Source organism: Meles meles, chromosome 20, assembly GCF_922984935.1.
Source record: "Meles meles chromosome 20, mMelMel3.1 paternal haplotype, whole genome shotgun sequence".
Taxonomy (NCBI): Eukaryota; Metazoa; Chordata; class Mammalia; order Carnivora; family Mustelidae; genus Meles; species Meles meles.
In genome coordinates, this window is record NC_060085.1 from 19,488,908 (window position 1) to 19,507,829 (window position 18,922).

The 18,922-nt window shown below is 43.5% G+C and overlaps 1 protein-coding gene and 1 pseudogene across 3 annotated transcripts in view; both read right to left on the bottom strand.

Annotated features, from left to right (window-relative positions):
* IP6K1 (inositol hexakisphosphate kinase 1) overlaps positions 1-18,922 on the bottom strand; it is a 64,746-nt gene that overhangs the window by 5,459 nt on the left and 40,365 nt on the right. For all 3 annotated transcript variants that reach the window (XM_045991520.1, XM_045991521.1, XM_045991522.1), the window contains 3 exons: positions 16,997-17,346; positions 4,835-5,045; positions 520-701 (listed from right to left, as the gene is read on the bottom strand). In XM_045991520.1, the coding sequence (XP_045847476.1) occupies positions 520-701; positions 4,835-5,045; positions 16,997-17,219 (616 nt within the window). In that variant the 5' untranslated portion in view covers positions 17,220-17,346. The remainder of the gene's footprint in view (positions 1-519; positions 702-4,834; positions 5,046-16,996; positions 17,347-18,922) is intronic.
* LOC123932736 lies at positions 8,549-13,596 on the bottom strand (annotated as a pseudogene).

Genomic DNA, 18,922 nt, shown 5'->3' on the forward strand with positions numbered 1-18,922 from the left:
CAAACAAAAACAAAACCCACTCACCACTTTGTCAGAATTACTTTTTAGGAAGGGAGAAACGTGTGTGTGCATGTGCACGCACACACACACACGCAGATCCCTGATTCTAGACACGCACTGATACATACAGTAACCACTGAGCACATCTGGCCTTTTAAATTTAAATAAATGTAAAATTCTATAACTCAGTCACAGCAAGCACATTTCAGTTACTCGGTGTGGCCAGTGGCTACCATACTAAACAACAGATACACACACCTTCACTGTCCCAGAAGGTTCTACTAGACAGCACTCTTCTGAACTGCCAAGTTTAAGCTTCAGGTTTACCAGTTCGGAAAGGCAGGAGAAAACGTGTCAATAAAACAAAGAAGGACAAAGAACCTATGAAAAAGGATGATGAGAGCAAGAGGTGCTTCCGGACAGAGAGGGCCACAGGCCTGGTGCTAGAAGGTGTCCTGACACAGGACCAACCCATGGTCCCAGCAGGGGGCACTGTTGAAGCCTTAATAACAAGGATACTGTAGAGCTTTCGGTCCTTGGACTCAGAGCGCATGCGGCTCAGCTGCTGCTTGTGACAGCGCAGGCTCCAGGGATTGTGGCTGATCTTCTCAGAACTCAGACCGCTGTTGCCGTCCAGCATCTGGAAAGGGACGTCTGAGTGGCTGTGGAGCTCCACCTTTGGACTCTTTGCCTCCTGGGAGCTAAGAAGGAAAAACAGGACACACTGCTGAGGGGCTCAGACAAGTCACCCTCTGGGGTCTCGGTGCACAGGGTAAAGGAGACCTAGATCAGGTATAATCTGCCACCCATGGCCCCTGCTGAAGGGTGGCACAGGGGTACCGGATGCATCAGCGCATGAAAGGGAGTCATAAGTATATTTATACGTGGGTCTCTGAAAACGATCTCAAAAATAACTCTTGGCATCAAGTTATGTGATGAGGATGCCACACCAGATCCATCAGGAAGGCTATTTGAAAAATCAACTGGAACAAGTGTTGTACAGGATGTGGAGAGACTGGAACCTCCACACGCTGCTGGAGGGACTGCAAAATGGTGCAGCCGCTGTGAAAAAGTCTGGTGGTTCCTCAAAACACCAAATGTAGAATTATCATACGATCCAGCAATTCCACTCCTAGGTATGTACCTAAAAGAAGTGAAAACAGGAGCTCAAACAGAAACTCAACACTCTGTTTGTTCACAGCAGCACTACAATAAATGAGAGATGGAAACAACCCAAGTGCCCATCAGAGCATGAATGGAAAAGCCAGGCGTGCCATACCCACACCGTGGAGGAACATTTGGCAATAAAAAGGAAGGGAATTCTGACACAGGCAACCTGGATGGACCTTAAAACCGTCTTGCTAAGTGAAACAAACCAGACACAAAAGGAGTACTGTAGGACTCCACTCGTCTAAGGTAACTGCACATTCACAGAAACAGAAAAGAGAAGAGCGGTTGCCAGGGACTGCGGGGAAGGGGAGTGGAGAGCTATCGAACAGGTATGTAGCTGCTGCTGAAGATGAAAAGGAACTCTGGAAACGGACAGTATGAAGGCTGCACAAGAGTGTGCATGTATTTAATACAACTGAATGAAAGGTGAAACGACAAAATGATAGGTGTACTTTACAATTTTAAAAAATATAAAAATTGATGAATGTACAGTTTTATACTTAATAAATAACAGGGTGAAGCCTGGAATGCCACTGTTGAGAACAAGAGTAGCCATTCTGTTTGTGTCCACGTCTACAACCAAATTTTTTTTTAAAAGATTTATTTATCTGATAGAGATAGACACAGCGAGAGAGGGAACACAAGAAGGGGAGCTGGAGAGGGCAGAGAGCCCGACGCGGGGCTCGATCCCAGGGCCCTTGGATCATGACCTGAGCTGAAGGCTTGACGACTGAGCCACCCAGGTGCTCCTACAAGCAAATTTTTAATAAGATCTAAAAAAAGTATATGCTGACAATGTCTGCGTGCAGGAAACGGCAGAGCAAGTCCACAGCTCAGAGCAGCGGCAGAGCGTGGCAGCGGTATCAGATTCCACCATCCTCTCCTGCCACTGCTGATGCGTTAAGTCATGCAGGGCTGCGCTAACCACCAGGCCCAGTGTGTATTGGAAATGCAGACGCTCCCCCACAGGGTGGCTGGGCAGGCTGGATGAAGTGGCTGAGAGACACGGCAGACATTCCCATTCCCTCTAACCAGAAGTAGAGGAGCCACCAATGCCTCTCAGCATGACCAAACACTCCTGTCCTCCTGGGGAGGGCACGGCTGAGGCTATTCATGAATACCTTTTGTGTGATCCCCTTTAAGAAACAACAAGGTGGAGATGCCTGGGTGGCTCAGTCTGCTTTTGGCTCTGGTCATGATACCGGGGTCCTGGATCAAGTCCCCCATCGGGCTCCCTGCTCAGCAGGAAGTCTGCTGCTTCCTCTGCCTGCCACTCCCGCTGCTTGTGCTCGCTCTCTCTCTGACAAATACAATCTTAGAGAAAAAGAAAGAAAGAAAGAAAGAAAGAGAGAGAGAGAGAAAGGGAGGAAGGAAGAAAGGGAGGGAGGGGAAAAAGAAACAACAAGGTTTACTCATCCGCCAAGGAAACCCAAATAAGTTCTCCCCGTGCCTCTTGGCCTCAGCCTTGGTGCTGCAGCTCTGGCTCTGGTGAAGAAGCAAGCCCCACTCCTGGAGGTAACTTAGAGCCCCTGCGAATAGGCCAAACAGAGGTCTGGGCCCTGCAGACAGAGCTGTCGCTATCAGAGCGGGGCCCTGAACTCAGACACAGGTCGACTTTGATGTTATTCTATATACACTGGCTTTTCACCAGATGAGTCACGAAGCAACTTCTGTATCTTTGGAGAACAAAAGAAAGCCCACTCTAGAGAGCTGCTGAGGGAAAGGCATCAATGCCAGCTATGGGCTTGAGGACTTGGGGAACATTCCTTGTCACTAAGCTTGGGTCTCACAATCATCAGTGAAGAGGAAGCCCTTTGGGGAATGAAAAGGAAGCCCTGAAGAAGTGCTTCTGCAGACTGGAGTCTATTTTCCACGAGAATACTTAACACTTGGAGACCCTCCTCACTAAGAAATGGGTGTGAAGGCCTCTCCTTGCATCAGAGATGCAGAGCAGGCTACAGAGGGCCCCTGACTGAGGACACGGGAGATGACACGTCACATTCTCAACCGGAGTCTCGTGGGGTTCTGTGCTCCTCCATGTGAGTATGTCCTCTTCCAGCGATGGGAGCGGGGAGAGCTGGAAGGCCCCGGGCCCACAGCTTCAGGAGCCAGGGTGCACAGCATGGGCTGCTGAACTGATGTGATGTCACAGTTAAACTAGGTGCTGCTACAGCTAAGAAAAGTCCCAAAACCAACTTCTAAGTTGAGTCACAGATCTTAATCACTGAACCTTATTTTTGAGTGAAATTATTTTTGAGTGAAATAATATACTTAAAAAAAATTTTTTTAAGTAATTTCTATACCCAATATGGGCCTTGAACTCACAACTGCGAGATCAAGAGTCACATACTCCACCGACTAACCAGCTAGGAGCCCCAAAATTAAATATAAAGTAATTTAATCATACTATTTTGATTTTACTTTGTTCCAGGAAGCTCACATCATTTTTAGTTTGTCTTTTAATAATTCAGTGGGTTTTAAAAAAATATATTTTTACAAGGTTATAAAATATCACCACTATCTAATTTTTAGGACATTTTCATCACCCCCAAAACAATCACCATTAGCAGTCACTTCCTATCCTCCTCTCCCCCCCTCAGTCTCTGGCACCCACTAACCTGCTTTCTGTCTTGTGCATTTGCCTATTCTAAACATTTTCTATAACTGGAATCCCATAATATGTATTTTTTTGTGATTAACTTCTTTCACTTAGCACAGGTTTTCAAGGTTCATCCCCACTGTGGCCCGTATGAGTGCACCATTCCTGTTTATGACTGAGTAACAGTCAGCCTTTATTCATCCATTCGTCAGCTGATGGACACTGGGATTACTTTGTTTGGCTGTTAGGACTAACATTACTATGAACATCTCTTCACAAGTTCCGTGTCTGAATGTATTTTTTCAATTCTCTTGGTACAGGCTGCTATTCCCAGGAGTGGAATGGATGGGTGTAACTTTCTAAGGAGCTGCCAAATACCTGTTTCCCAAGGGGGGCGGCACTAGTTACATTCCCATCAGCCATTTAAGAGGGTTCTAATCTCTCCACATCTTCTTCATCGACACTTTTATTGCCTGTCCTTCTGATGCCAGCCATCCTAGAGGAGTTCACATTTTTTGCATAAAATATTCAGAAACATAATTATTTGTAGACTGTTTTCCTAACCTACAAGGAAAATCATTTCCAATGCAATAAACTAAATTTTAGGTGCAGGGAAAGGGTTAAGAGCTGACCTCAGTGTCTCAGAGAGGTCAAAGAACCTCTTCCAGAACTCTTAAAAAACACTAGTCCGGACACCCTCTCACTGCACTTGGGCAATCCCACAGGTCAGAAAGCAGATGCAACCTCACTGTGGCCCACGGCATTTCAACATCACACGTGAGACAATGACAAAGCTGGAGGACACAGAGCACGAACGGCAGGGAGTCCTTGCTTCCAAAGGGCTAAGAGACCTTCACTCTCTCTTGACCAGCTCCATCCATCCCCAGAAGGCAGCATCACTGGGGTGATGTGACACACCCGGGTGGGTAGCCAAAGAACACCAGCCATCTTCCCCCAACCTTGAGCCCTACTTCCCCGGGGAGTATCGGGGCTCTAGAGAGGCCTCAGGCATTTGTGCTGCTAGGTCCACGTGTGTGCCTTCGGTCCTGCTCACCACCCCCTTACCTCTCGGAGGTTTCAAGGGACAGGCTGGCTTTCTCTTCCTTGTGGTCACTGCCACTGCCTGACCGGTGCAGGCTCCGGCGGGAGTGTTTGCGCCGAGGTTGCTCCCGCTCTGGTGTGTCATCCTGCTCCACAGTCTCACTTTCCACATAAGGGTACGCCACCAAGTTGATGTAACCATCACTGTCTCCCTCAAAACAGACAGACACCACGCCTGTTGAAAAAAAGGCAGCTAGTCAACAAATGGCTACACAGGCTGGGTCTATGCAGCACAGACTGCCTGGTACTTGCTGTCCCACAGCACATCACCTGCCCTGAACCAACTGAAGATCAATGTAGGAACAATGACCAACACACACCTTTCCAGAACACAGCTGACCACTGGCCCCAACTCAGAGGCTGCTACTTAGCCTTTGATCGTGGATAGATATGTCTTTCCCGCGCTCTTCTCTAGCCCCAGCACTTCCAGTGACTGACTTCGGTACCACTCAGAACTGTGTGCACTGGAGACACCCACAACTGACAGGACTCAACCTTCTCCTTATTTAACCACTCTGTGATCTCGCCGTTTCCTATGTCAGTGACTTGATCTGTTTCCTTCAGCCCTGTGTGCCACCTAGAGAGACTTAAGACTTCTCCCTGCAAAACAGTCCCCAGAAGAAGTCTTCTGCCCACACTGAGCATCAGGCTCTTCTAACCTCACAGTGAGACATCAGAACATCTGTCTCACTAAACCACCGGCACTCCTAAATTGAGACACCTTTCTGTTCTCCCTGCTGTACTCAGGCAAAAGAGGATTTACTGTGTCCATTTTTTATCAAACAGGTTGTTCACAGTTTCTTCTGTATCGTTACCAAAAGAGTTAAAACACAATACCTACAAACCTAGACCAAGGAGTTTAAAAAAGAGAGAGAGAAGAAGGGAAGGGAAGGGAAGGGGAAGGGGAAGGGGAAGGGGAAGGGGAAGGGGAAGGGAAGAAAAGGACAAAGAAATCAAGAAAAGAGCCCAGGGGTACCTGGGTGGCTTAGTTGTTGGTTAAGCATCTGACCTCAGCTCAGGTCATGATCTGGGTTTCCTGGGATCCCGCCTCTCACGTTGGGCTCCCTGCTCAACAGGGAGTCTGCTTGTCCCTCTTCCACTGCCCCTCCACCCAGCTTGTGCTCTTTCTCACATAAATAATATCTTAAGGGCGCCTGGGTGGCTCAGTGGGTAAGCCGCTGCCTTCGGCTCAGGTCATGATCTCAGGGTCCTGGGATCGAGTCCCGCATCGGGCTCTCCGCTCAGCGGCGAGCCTGCTTCCCTCTCTCTCTCTCTGCCTGCCTCTCTGTCTACTTGTGATCTTTCTCTGTCAAATAAATAAAATAAAATCTTTAAAAAAAAAAAAAAAAATATCTTAAAAAAAAAAAAAAGATAAGAGTCCAGGCTGCCCATCATCTAACTTCCACACCCAACCTTCTGTCAGCTACATTTCTCCTTTCACACTTTGTGTACAGAGTTGGCTCTATGATCACAGCATCAGTGAGAAGCATTTATAAATAAGTCAACATGCCAGACCAAGAATACCCTTCTCTTTGGCCAATTTCCTTCTCCAGGTAGGCACTGCCTCACTCCCTGAGCCCTTTTAGAAAAAATTCCTGAAACATTAAATTGATTCTTTTTTCTTACATTCTTACTACACTGCCCAACGTATGCTGCGCTTCAGTGGGCTTCACCCCTGCACCCTGGCTGCCTCTCCTGCAGGTGTTCACCTCTGTAACCTCCTCTCTGTCTTCATTCACTAGAACCTCAACTGTTCCAGCCTGAATGCCCTCTGGTCTGCAAGCTTCTCGGTCTCCTGGGCTGCTCCTTATGCTCTGACCTAGAGGGTCCTCTAGGCCTGCCACACAGCTGTCGTGCTGACCAGTGTGAGGGTCGTTCCTTTTATAATTCTGTGGTCCTCTACTTCTCCCCACTCCTCGTTTACTCCTTACTTGAGTGGAAGACATCTTTAAGTAACTTTCTAAGAAAGGGTGGTCAGGTCAATTCTGAGTCCTTTGCAGGACTTTATTCTGCTCCAACACCTGACTAAAGACAAAATTCTATATAGTCTGTAAATAAAGACACTTCTACTTCTTCCTTTCCAACTGGAATGCATTTTATTATTTCACTATCTGGCCTAACCACACTGGCCAGAACCTCCAGTGGAAAGCATGAATATCCTTGTCCTGTTATTGATCTTAGGGGGCAAAGCAATGGTTTCATCATTATGATGCTGACTGGAGGTTTTTCATAGATGCTGTCAGTCAGGTTGAAGAATTGTCCTTCTATTCCTAGTTTGCTGCTGTTGTTTTATGAAGCAAGAATGGATGCTGGGGGGAAGCCTAAGTGGCTCAGTCAGTTAAGCATCTTCCTTTAGGTCAGGTCATCTTCCTGGGGGTCCCAGGTTCCTGGGATCAAGCCCCAAAGGAAGCCTGCTTCTCTCTCTTCCTTTGCCCCTCTCCCAGCTCTTTCTCTCAAATAAATAAAAATCTTAAAAAAAAGAAAAAAGAATGGATGTTGGATACTATCAAATGCCTTTTCTGAATCTGCTAAGGCACAGATGCATAGATGGTTTTTCTTTTTTTAGATTATTAATATGGAAATTCTATTTAACCTCTGAATGTTAAACCTACCCTGTATTACTCAGATAAACCCTACCTGATAATGATGTATTGTCCTTTTAACATGTTGTTGGACTCAATCAACTAAAATTTTATTCAAATTTTTTTACATCTAGATTCACGAGGTCCATTTATTTTCTTATAGTGGCCTTGCAGAATGAATATTCTCTTTAATTTAATTTAACATATCTTTAATTTTTTTGGAAGAGTTTCTGTAGAAATACTCTAAGAATTTCTTTCTTAAATATTTGGCAGAATTCATCAGCGAAGCTGTGTGGGCCTGGAGTTTTCTTCGCTAGAATGCAACCTCAATTTACTTGATAGTGCTATTCAGAGTCTCCATTTTTTCCTGAGAGTTTTCATAGTTTGTATCATTCAAGAAACTGTCTCTTTCATCTATGTTGTAGAAGTTACTGGGATAAAGTTCTTCATAATATGCTTTTACCTTTAAACATCAGTAGACTCTAGTGACAACTTATCTATCATTTCTGATATTAGACATTCATGTATTCTCTTCCTGATCAGTCTAGCTAGAGATGTTCTCAAAAAAACAAGCTTTGGTCTTTGCTTTTTATTGATTTTCTTAATTTCTGCTCACTCTCTTACTGAATTGTCTTTTTCATACAGATCTGCATTAACTTAGATATATATATTCTGGAAACTAATCCTTGGTCAGTCATATGTGTTGTAAATATCTTTATCCATTTTCTTTGAAGCCGTATTTTGATAAACATAAGCTTTAAATTTTTATATGTCAAATATATCATTATCTCCTTTGATTAGCTCTTTTAGTGCTCGCTTCGGCAGCACATATACTGATTAGCTCTTTTATTTTTGTCTTGCAGGCTCATCTGAAGCTATACTAGAAATCTGTCCTGCTGAGGCACATACTTTTGAGTCCCCTGACAGACCACTGGCAGACACAGAGCATCATACCCACTACGGGGAGATGCTGTGCGTAGGCCAGGAGGAAGCTCTACCAAGAGCAGAGGAGACCTGGTAATTAAAAGAGCCATGCAATCGACCATTAGATTAAAGAAAAAATATTTTTGATTCCGACTTTTTTTAATACCATTACTCACACCTAGGTAGAATGCAGATGGGAAAATGAAAATCAATGGTCTTAGAATTCATCTGATGGTAGCCCTGTCTTGGCATTTGTAAGACTAATTTCAATAGACACTAAAGATCACATCTGATGAAGGTTTTATTTTTTTAAATATATTCTTAAAAATTATAGGAAAAAATATGTAACGTAAGTTTATCATTTTAACCATTTTTAAATGTACAATTAGTGGCATTAAGCATATTCACAATGCTATATATGATTTTCTTTCTTTTTTTAAATTTATTTATTTAATTAATAAATTTATAAATTTATTATTTAAATTTATTTATTTGACAGACAGAGATCACAAGTACGCAGAGAGGCAGGCGGGGGGTGCAGGGGAAAGCAGGCTCCCTGCTGAGCAGAGATGTGGGGCTCAATCCCAGGACCCTGGGATCATGACCTGAGCTGAAGGCAGAGGCTTTAATGCACTGAGCCACCCAGGCGCCCCGTATATGATTTTCATTATCTATTTCCAGAACTTTCTCACCACCTCAAAGAAAAAGTCTGTACCTATTATATAATAACTCCCCCTTTCTCCCTCATCTGAACCCCAAGTAACCTCTAACTTACTCTGTTTCTACAAAAAGGCCTACTGTAGACATTTCATAGAAATGTAATCATATCATTCTCGTCCTCTTGTGTCTGGCTTATTTCACTTAGCATAATGTGTCCAAGATTCACCCATGCTGTAGCCTCTATCAGAACTTCATTTCTTTTTATGGCTGAATACTATTCCATTGTGAATATATATTACATTTGTTTATCCATTCATCTGTGGTGGACACTTGGGTTGTTCCAACTTTGGGCTATTGTGAATAATGCTTCTGTGAATATTAGCTTATAAGCATCTGTTTGAATCCCTGGTTTCAATTCTTTTTTTTTTTTTTAAGATTTTATTTACTTATTTTGAGAGAGAGAGAGAGAGAAAGTTTTTTTGGTTTTGTTTTAAAGATCCTGTTTATATTCTTTTGGGTACACAGCTAGGAGTGCAATTGCTGGATCATATGGTAATCCTGTTTAATTTTTTTTAAAGATTATTTATTTATTTATTTGGCAGAGAGCGGGGAGAGAGAGGCAGGTGGGCAGAGGGAGAGGGAGGAAGCAGGCTCCCCACTGGGTACAGAGCTTGAGGTAGGGCTTGATCTCAGGACCCTGGGATCATGACCTGAGTGGAAGGCAAACCCTTAACTGACTGAGCCATCCAGGAGCCCCGCTGTTCAACTTTCTGAGGAACCACCAACCTGTTTTCTGTAGTGGCTGCACCATTTGACATTCTTACTTCTCCACATCCTTGCCAACATGTATTTTCCTTTTTTTTGTTATAGCCATTGTAGTGGGTATGAATGGTATCTAACTATGGTTTTGATTTGCATTTCCCTAACGCCTAATGATTTGTTTCACATGCCTATTTGACATTTGCATATCTTCTGTGGAGAAATATTTATTCAAGTCCTTTGATCATTTTTTTAACTGGGTGTTTCTTAACTCTTAACAAAGAGTGGAACTAGTTCTTAAAACACCAAGCTGCTTTTTTTTTTCTTTTCAACCTCAAAACTTTTGCTTATGCTTAGAATGTTTCTTTCCGTTGCCCTTTGCCCACAGCTGCTCCTCACACTTGGGTCCTTCAAGTCTTCCCAGACAATTCTTCCCTGATCATCCTATCTCAAGTGTTCTGTTCTGAAAGCCTTATTATTTCTAATTATAGAACCATACTTAGTTTCTCCACAGCACTTATCAAAATCTAGAAATTGTTTTGTCTCTAAGTTTACTTACTTTTTCTCACATTAGCATGTAAGCTCCCTGTAGGTATGGTATTTTGTCTTTCACATTAATGAGCATAGGGCCTGGCATCTAGTAGATGCTTAATAAGTTAAAGATTAATGAACGAGGGAATGTTCTGCATAAGGAAACAGAAGCCTAGAACCTCACGTTTAGTACTTTATGCTGCACCACCTGATGACTGCAGCTGGTCATACTAATAAAAATCCCTCTCCAAACTTATTGCCAAAACACAGAATATCACTGGCATTTTTCCTTAGCTTGATTGAGTTTTAAAAATACCTGTGTTCCTGGCAATAAAGAGATACATGTGTTTGTGTGGGTTAGTAGTTATACAGACCTGTATACATTTTCTAAACTTGTCTGCTAAAAGGGCCTAAAAACAATGATACTCCAGTAGCAATCAGTCCATCTAGTGTCAAGCTCTTGGTTTTTCTAAATACCATTTCTACAATAAAAGGAAGCAAAGCTCCCTGGAGAAATGGTTGGTTCCTGAATCAGGGCAGAAAAAATAAAAGATGGGCCTGGTGCACCTTGTGGTAACTGAACACAAAGAAGGAGGAAAAAATGATGGAGTATATGTCCCAAGTGCACAAGAGCCAAGGTAAAGGAGGCCCAGTGGCCACATCTAGAATATAAGAAGTAAAACATCCGTAAGCACATACTGACAGATAAATGGGTGAGGAGGGACAATTCTTCCTTATGGAATTGTAATTCCTTTTAATTAAAGATACAGAAGGAATGATGGAAACAGAAATCACCATTAGGCACACAAAACAGTAATAACTGTCACAGGCAAGGACCACTGATCAATTCTAAAATTAGTGGACTAAAGTACCATAAGAAACAGGTATTTAGGGACACCTGGGTGGCTCAGTCAGTTAAGTGTCTGACTCTTGATTTCGTCTCAAGTCATGATCTCAAGAGTGGTGAGATCAAGCCCCATGTTGGGCTCCACACTCAGCCGGAGATTCTCTCTCTCCCTCTGTCCCTCCCTGCCCCCATCCACTTTCTCTAAAATAAATAAATAAATAAATCTTGAAAGAAAGGGAGGGAGGAGGGAGGGAGGAAGATACTTAGAAAGTCTCAAAGTATCTCCCCATAGGATACTCATTAATTACAACAGGGAAGATAGTAACTTTACAGTGGAGAAGCCTGGCAGACACCACCTTAACCAAGTGATTGAAATTAAATCACCAATAACAATGTAGTATCTTCGGACAGGAAGAACTGAGAGGACACAAGATCATTTCTGTTGCCCAAGATAAATAACCTCAGTCTAATCATGAGAAAATATAAGGCAAATTCAAATTTAGGGACATTTCAAAAAACCACTGCTAGTATTCTTCAGAAGTGTCAAGGTCACAAAAGACAAAAACTGAGATACTCTCTCAGGATGGAGGAGACTGAGGAGGAATAAATGCAATGTGAAGTGAAAACATGAACCAAAAGAAGAACATAAGGGGGAAAACTACCAAAATCTGAATAAAGCATAGAGATTAGTTATTTTTATTATATCAGGGTTCATTTTCTGGTTTTGGTTGTTATAAACTGTACTGCAGTTAGTTTTTTAAGGAATTTTTTAAAAAGATTTTATTTATTTAATTGAGACAGAGTACACAAGTGGGGAGGAGGGTCAGAGGGAGAGGGAGAAGCAGACTCCCCACTGAGCAGGGAGCCCGATGGGAGCTTGATCCCAGGACCCTGAGATCATGACCTAAGCCAAAGGCAGATGCTTAACTGACTGAGCCATCCAGGCACCCAAAAAAATTTTTTAATAGGATACTTTTATTGATGCTTGATGACTAGCTGAAGTGAAGACTTGGATTTTAGTATAAGCTATTTTATCAACAATACTCATGATCTTAAGAACAGCACTGTTCTTAAAATCTAAAATCAGTTCCTGAATTCACTTAAGGAGCTCGGGGACAGTATTTTTTTTTTTTTTTTTAAATATTTGATTTATTTATTTGACAGAGAGATCACAAGTAGATAGAGAGGCAGGCAGAGAGAGAGAGAAGGAAGCAGGCCCCCTGCCGAGCAGAGAGCCCGATGTGGGACTCGATCCCAGGACCCTGAGATCATGACCTGAGCCGAAGGCAGTGGCTTAACCCACTGAGCCACCCAGGCGCCCCTCGGGGACAGTATTAAAAGGGGCCAGGTTTTCACAGGCCCTCATCCATCTCTGCACACTGGCTGGCACTGTCAACAAGTAGCCTCCCATCTGCCGGAGCACAGACCACAGCACATCTGCCACAGGGAGTTCAGTCCCAACAAGTCAGGGGCTCTTTCTAAGAGTAGAGTTCATAGAGTCGAACACAGTGGCTTCCTCTCTACTGCTTCCCTGTTTTAAGATTTACTTATCTGAGAGAGCACGTGTGTGCATGAGCAGGGGGAGGGGCAGAGGGAGAGAGAGAGAGAATCTCAGGCAGACTCCTTGCAAGGCATGGATCCCCAATGTGGGGCTCAACCCCACAACCCTGAGATCATGACCTGAACTGAAACCAAGAGTCGGATGCTTAAAACAATTGAGCCACCCAGGCGCCCTTACTGCTTCCCTCTTTTAACTGAAAAATAGCTATTATCTACAAAGGTATCTATAACAGTTAAATTTACAGCATTATACTTTTGGCCAAACAGAGAAAAGAAAAAATGTGCAACGTTCCTTTCTCCTTTGATGGAAGACATCGTTTGGCCACTGAACTTCATTGAATCTCTGGCACCTTCTTCCATGTTAGCCTAAAACCCAGCTGATATTCTTAACAGGGCTGTTTTTAGTCGGCTTGCCAAAGCACTTAAGAAGGCTTTCTGACACACTGTTGATTGCTGAATGTATGAGAACAGCAGACAGGACCCTGTAAGTCCTGTCCCAGAACAGCTGGGACAGCAAAAAAGGGAGGGGAGGTGGGGTCTCTGTGAACCACGATCTTTCAGCGCCTTGTCTTTTAATGCCCCACAATCCTTTCCAAGCACTGAATTTAAGTCCCAGGCATTGGTTAATAAAGCAGTAGGTTCATCAGCTTGGATTATGCTGGTTATATCCAAGTCCACATGTGGTATCTCAATCATTTTGGAGCAACCGTTAACTGCACCTTTCAATTCATACAGACATTATTAAATATTTTTGTGGGACTCAAGAGGTTGAAGAGATAGGTCAGACTTCGTGCACATGGTCCACAACCAGGCAAGGAAAGATGCATTACTTTATAATAGGGCTTTACCTGGTACACTGGCATCACAGGAGCATTAGAGGAAGCTGGGTAGATGGGAACTCTAATTTTTTTTTTGTAACTTTTCTATAATTCTAAATTTATTTCAAAATAAAAAACAAAAGCCCTGTGGTGTTGGGTTTTCATATATATGAATTGGACCAGTAACAGTTTCCATTTTCTCTGCATAAATTGGGCTTCATTTGACTTAATAAGGAAGGACCAAATTTTGGTTTAACTGGGTATTTGAGAACGTATACTTTTTTTCTCTAGTGAAAATGCAGCCTGGGAGCACCTGGGTGGCTCAGTGGGTTGGGGCCTCTGCCTTCAGCTCAAGTCATGATCCTAGGGTCCTGGGATCGAGTCCCATATCGGACTCTCTGCTCAGTGGGGAGCCTGCTTCCCCCTCTCTCTGTCTCTGCCTGCCTCTCTGCCTACTTGTGATCTCTGTCAAATTAATAAATAAATAATCTTTTTAAAAAAATGCAGCCTGAGGAAAGAAAATAAAGTAGGTACTAATGATCTGCTATGGCTTTTAAAGTCTTCTGTTCCCCAGTCTGAGAGAAAGTTGCAGGGAAAAACTGAACCAATGCTAGGGACAATCCTTCCCTGGGAGGCAACCTGAGATTCAAACTTGTTCCAGTTCTGGTGGCTGTGATCTCAAAAACATTTCTCTGGAGCCAGGGCTCAATTTCTTTTTAAGAGATTTTTTTTTCCTTAGCACCAGAAGGCCTCAATGAGTTAAAAGGGCTTTTAGTTCTCTATCTGGTTTTGGCATATTTATAGCAGAAGATTTGGCCATGAATGTGTTGAGTATGGAAGAGTAGGCGGCTGAAGCTGCATTTATAAAGCATTTGTAACTGTTGTTTTTAGCCACTTAGAGACAGCAGTGTGTTTGATTCTGGCTTCTCTCTCCTTTTGCAGGCTTAGAATATTTGTTCCTTCAAATTTCGTATTCTTCTGGTTCTGTTTTGAAAACAATAGCAAATAAACCATCGAATTCAAAATTATACAATGGACTTGAATATACATTTCTCCAGAGAGGTACACAAATGGTCAACAGCACATCAATATCATTAGTCATTAAGAAAATGCAAATGAGGGGCGCCTAGGTGGCTCAGTGGGTTAAAGCCTCTGCCTTCGGCTCAGGTCATGATCCCAGAGTCCTGGGATGGAGCCCCTTGTCGGGCTCTCTGCTCGGCGGGGAGCCTGCTTCCCTCTCTCTCTCTCTCTGACTGCCTCTCTATCTACTTGTGATCTCTCTCTATCAAATAAATAAATAAAAAATCTTAAAAAAAAAAATTTAAAAAAGCAAAGTACAGGGGGCATCTGGGTGGCTCAGTGGGTTAAAGCCTCTGCCTCTGGCTCAGGTCATGATCTCAGGGTCCTGGGATGGAGCCCCGCATCGGGCTCTCTTCTCAGCAGGGAGCCTGCTTCCTCCCTCTCTCTGCCTGCCTCTCTGCCTACCTGTGATCTTTGTCTGTCAAATAAATAAATAAAATATTTTAAAAAAAAAGCAAAGTACATGTCAGCTAGAGGTGGAGAAACGGGAACATTGCCAGTAAGAATGTCAAATGGTGTAGCCACTATAGAAAACAGTTTGGTGGTTCCTCAAAAAGTTAAACAGGATTACTATATGATCCAGCAATTCCACTCCTAGCTATGTACTCAAAAGAACTGATTTCTTTCAAAAGAAAAAGATGGGCTCTTAAAAACAGAAACAAAACTCTCTCTCTCAAAATAAATAAAATCTTTAAAAAAAAATTGGAAACAGGAACTCAGACAGATGCTTATAAGCTAATATTCACAGAAGCATTATTCACAATAGCCCAAAGTGGGAACAACCCAAGTGTCCGCCACAGATGAATGGATAAACAAATGTGATATATATTCACAATGGAATAGTATTCAGCCATAAAAAAAAATGAAGTTCTGATATAGGCTACAACATGGGTCAATCTTGGAAACATTGAGCCAGACTCAAAAGTACAAGAAAGATATGTTCCCACTTCTATGAAATGTCTATAGTAGGCCCATTTGTAGAAACAAAGTATGTCAGAGGTTACCTGGGGTTCAGGTGAGGGAGAAAGGGGGAGTTATTATTTAATGGGTACAGACTTTTTCTTTGAGGTGATGAGAAAGTTCTGGAAATAGATAATGATAATCGTATACAACGCTGTAAATGTACTTAATGCCACTAAATTACCATTTTAAAATGGTAAACTTTATATTATGTATACTCTGGCACAATAAAAAAGAGTTACGAAAACAACAAATACTGATATGGATTGGTTTTTCAAAACTGAGGATCCCTTAAGCAAAGGATGGTGTAAACATGACTAAATTCGTAACAGCTTTGGGAAATTAAAAAGCAGAACCCCGGGGTGCCTGGGTGGCTCAGTGGGTTAAAGCCTCTGCTTTCGGCTCAGGTCATGATCCTTGGGTCCTGGGATTGAGCCGCCCATCAGGCTCTGTGCTCAGCAGGGAGCCTGCTTCCTCCTCTCTGCCTGCCTGCCTCTCTGCCTACTTGTGATCTCTATCTGTCAAATAAATAAATAAAATCTTTAAAGAAAAAAAAAAGCAGAACCCCCACCCAAATTTAACTTACATGTGGTGGACAATCATGAAAATGTATAAACAGTGACAAAAATCAGAGTTTAAAATGAAATGACTTAAGGCGCCTGGGTGGCTCAGTTGGTGAAGCATCTGACTCTTGGTTTCGGCTCAGGTCATGATCTCAGGGTCCCGAGACTGAGCCCCATGGTGGGCTCCACGCTCAGCATGGAGTCTGCCTGTCCCTCTTCCTCTGTTCCTCCCCTGCCCCCAACACTCTCTCTCTCATAAATAAAAATAAAACCCAAAATTTAAAAATAAAGTGACTTAATTCTGGTGTATATTCATGGGGTTTTATTCTATAAAGTAAATTTACATTTTCAAACATTATTTTTCCTTTAAAAGTTAGGACTTCCAGGCACCCCCAGTCCTTCCGTAAATTCCTTACCATCAATTCATTCCCGCAGCACATACAGACGTCGGCTCCACCCAGCCTCCTTGCCAACTGCCTCACCGCTTTAGCCTGGAGAACATACAATTCTTTCTCCTCTGGGACCAAAGAAGTACTTCCCCTCTCCTAGACCACCCCAGCAAATAGGGGAACCCACCTTGCTAAGTGCATGCTCTTCACAAACAGGACTTAATGCTGTGAATTCTTTTGAGGTTTAGCTATCAGTGAATTCAGATTTTCAAGATTTAAAGACTTCGCTGGTGCTTTTGGCCTCAAATTTTGCTTAACAAACGGATTTAGCTGCTTTGCGACAATCAGACAGACCTACAATCACCTCACATGGCCTACAGAACAAGGAAAACTGAGCTGAGCGCCTGCAAAAGCCCCAGGCTGCTGCTGTCCCCGAACTGGCCAGTGACTGACCTTTGTACTCAGGGGTGAACTCCTTCATTTCGGGAGGGAGGGACTCGTAGAAGCGCTGCTCCCGGGAGATGAGGGGCTTGCACACAGTGTGGTCGTCGTAGCGCATCATGCTGCTGTGTCCGCCCACCTGGTGGATGAAGGGCTCCAGGAGGACTCCCCGGTCTCCGGCCCGACTTGCGTTCTTGCCATACTGCCCCACTTCCATGGTTTGACAAACACACATTGCGTTGGGGGCCAGTTGCACACTGAGGGCAGAGGATGCAGCACATGGGCCACGAAAGGAGAGTTAGGTAGAAGATCCTGGTAAGCTGAAAGCAATGGTCAGAGTCTGTTCAGCTTATTCTTCTTCCCTAAAAGAAAGGAGACAGGAAAAGAGGGGATCAAAACACCTCACAAGCTACAACTTCACTGGAGTTCACAGAATATCTGCTCCATGAGGAAGAATGGGATTCTGAGGGCGTCTGGCTGGCTCCAATGGTTGAACATGCAACTCTTGATCTCGGGGTCATGAGTTTAAGCCCCATGCTAGGTGTAGAAATTACTTTAAAAATAAATTTAAAAAATATTTTTTTAAAAAGATTTTATTTATTTATTTGACAGACAGAGATCACAAGTAGGCAGAGAGGCAGACAGAGAGAGAGGGGGAAGCAGGCTCCCTGCTGCTCTCCAGGCTGAGCAGAGAGCCCAATATGGGGCTCTATCCCAGGACCCTAGGATCATGACCTGAGCCGAAGGCAGAGGCTTTAACCCACTGAGCCACCCAGGTGCCCCTTAAAAAATATTTTTTTTTTTTTTAATATTTTATTTATTTGACAGAGAGAGAGAAGTCACAAGTAGTCAGAGAGGCAGGCAGAGAGAGAGGGAGAAACAGGCTCCTCACTGAACCGAGAGCCCGACGCGGGGCTCGATCCCAGGACCCTGAGATCATGACCTGAGCCGAAGGCAGAGGCTTAAACCACTGAGCCACCCAGGCGCCCCCTTAAAAAATATTTTAAAAAAAGAATGGGATTCTGTTTTTTGCCCCTGCTGTGTGTTTCCCCAGCACGTACAATGCTGCCTCGTGCATGAGAGCCAGGTGGGAAGTTTTTCTGAATGACACAACTTTGATCTCCTCCATCCTTTTTTTTAAAGATTTTTTTATTTTTTATTTGTCAGAGAGAGAGAGAGGGATCACAGGCAGACAGAGTGGCAGGCAGAGACAGAGAGAGAAGCAGGCTCCCCGCCGAGCATGGAGCCCGATGTAGGACCCGATCCCAGGATGCTGGGATCATGACCTGAGCCGAAGGCAGCTGCTTAACCAACTGAGCCACCCAGGCGTCCCTCCTCCATCCATTTTTTTAATGCACAGAAGCCACACGTTCTTCCTTTCCTAGCTATCATATAACTTTCCACATACCCTAAAGGATTTGATTTTAGAGCTATAATATGTTGACGGTCATCAGAAAGGCCAACTATCCCTGTTTACTTCATATTCAAAGATAAGCATTCAGGGAAAAAAACAGAAGGCAACATGAACTCATCTTGTTCAGACTTCTCACTATATCCAGTAATGGTAAGGGTCTCTCACTGCCTCAAAGAAGGTTTTTCGAGAAATCTGGTCACACTAGATTTTCAACTTTTCTGCTGAAAGTCAAAGAGCAGGCAGGGAAAGCCATTCCTTGCTGAGTTGTAGCATCACAGAAAGGGTTTGCTTTTCCCAAGGAAATTCAGGCTTCTAATTTCTTCTACTTTAAATCTATGGTCATCACTCCAGTGCCACAGAGCTTCCCTTTCCATATACTCTACACCAACCAGGAGGGCAAGGAAAGGTCCTTTGTACTTAAATACCTACCTTGTAACGTCAATTTGCTCTCAAGAAAGTTAAAGTAACGGTCAACTTCCCTAATACTGAATATATTTTGAAATTGGGAATGTAGCAGGCAAGAC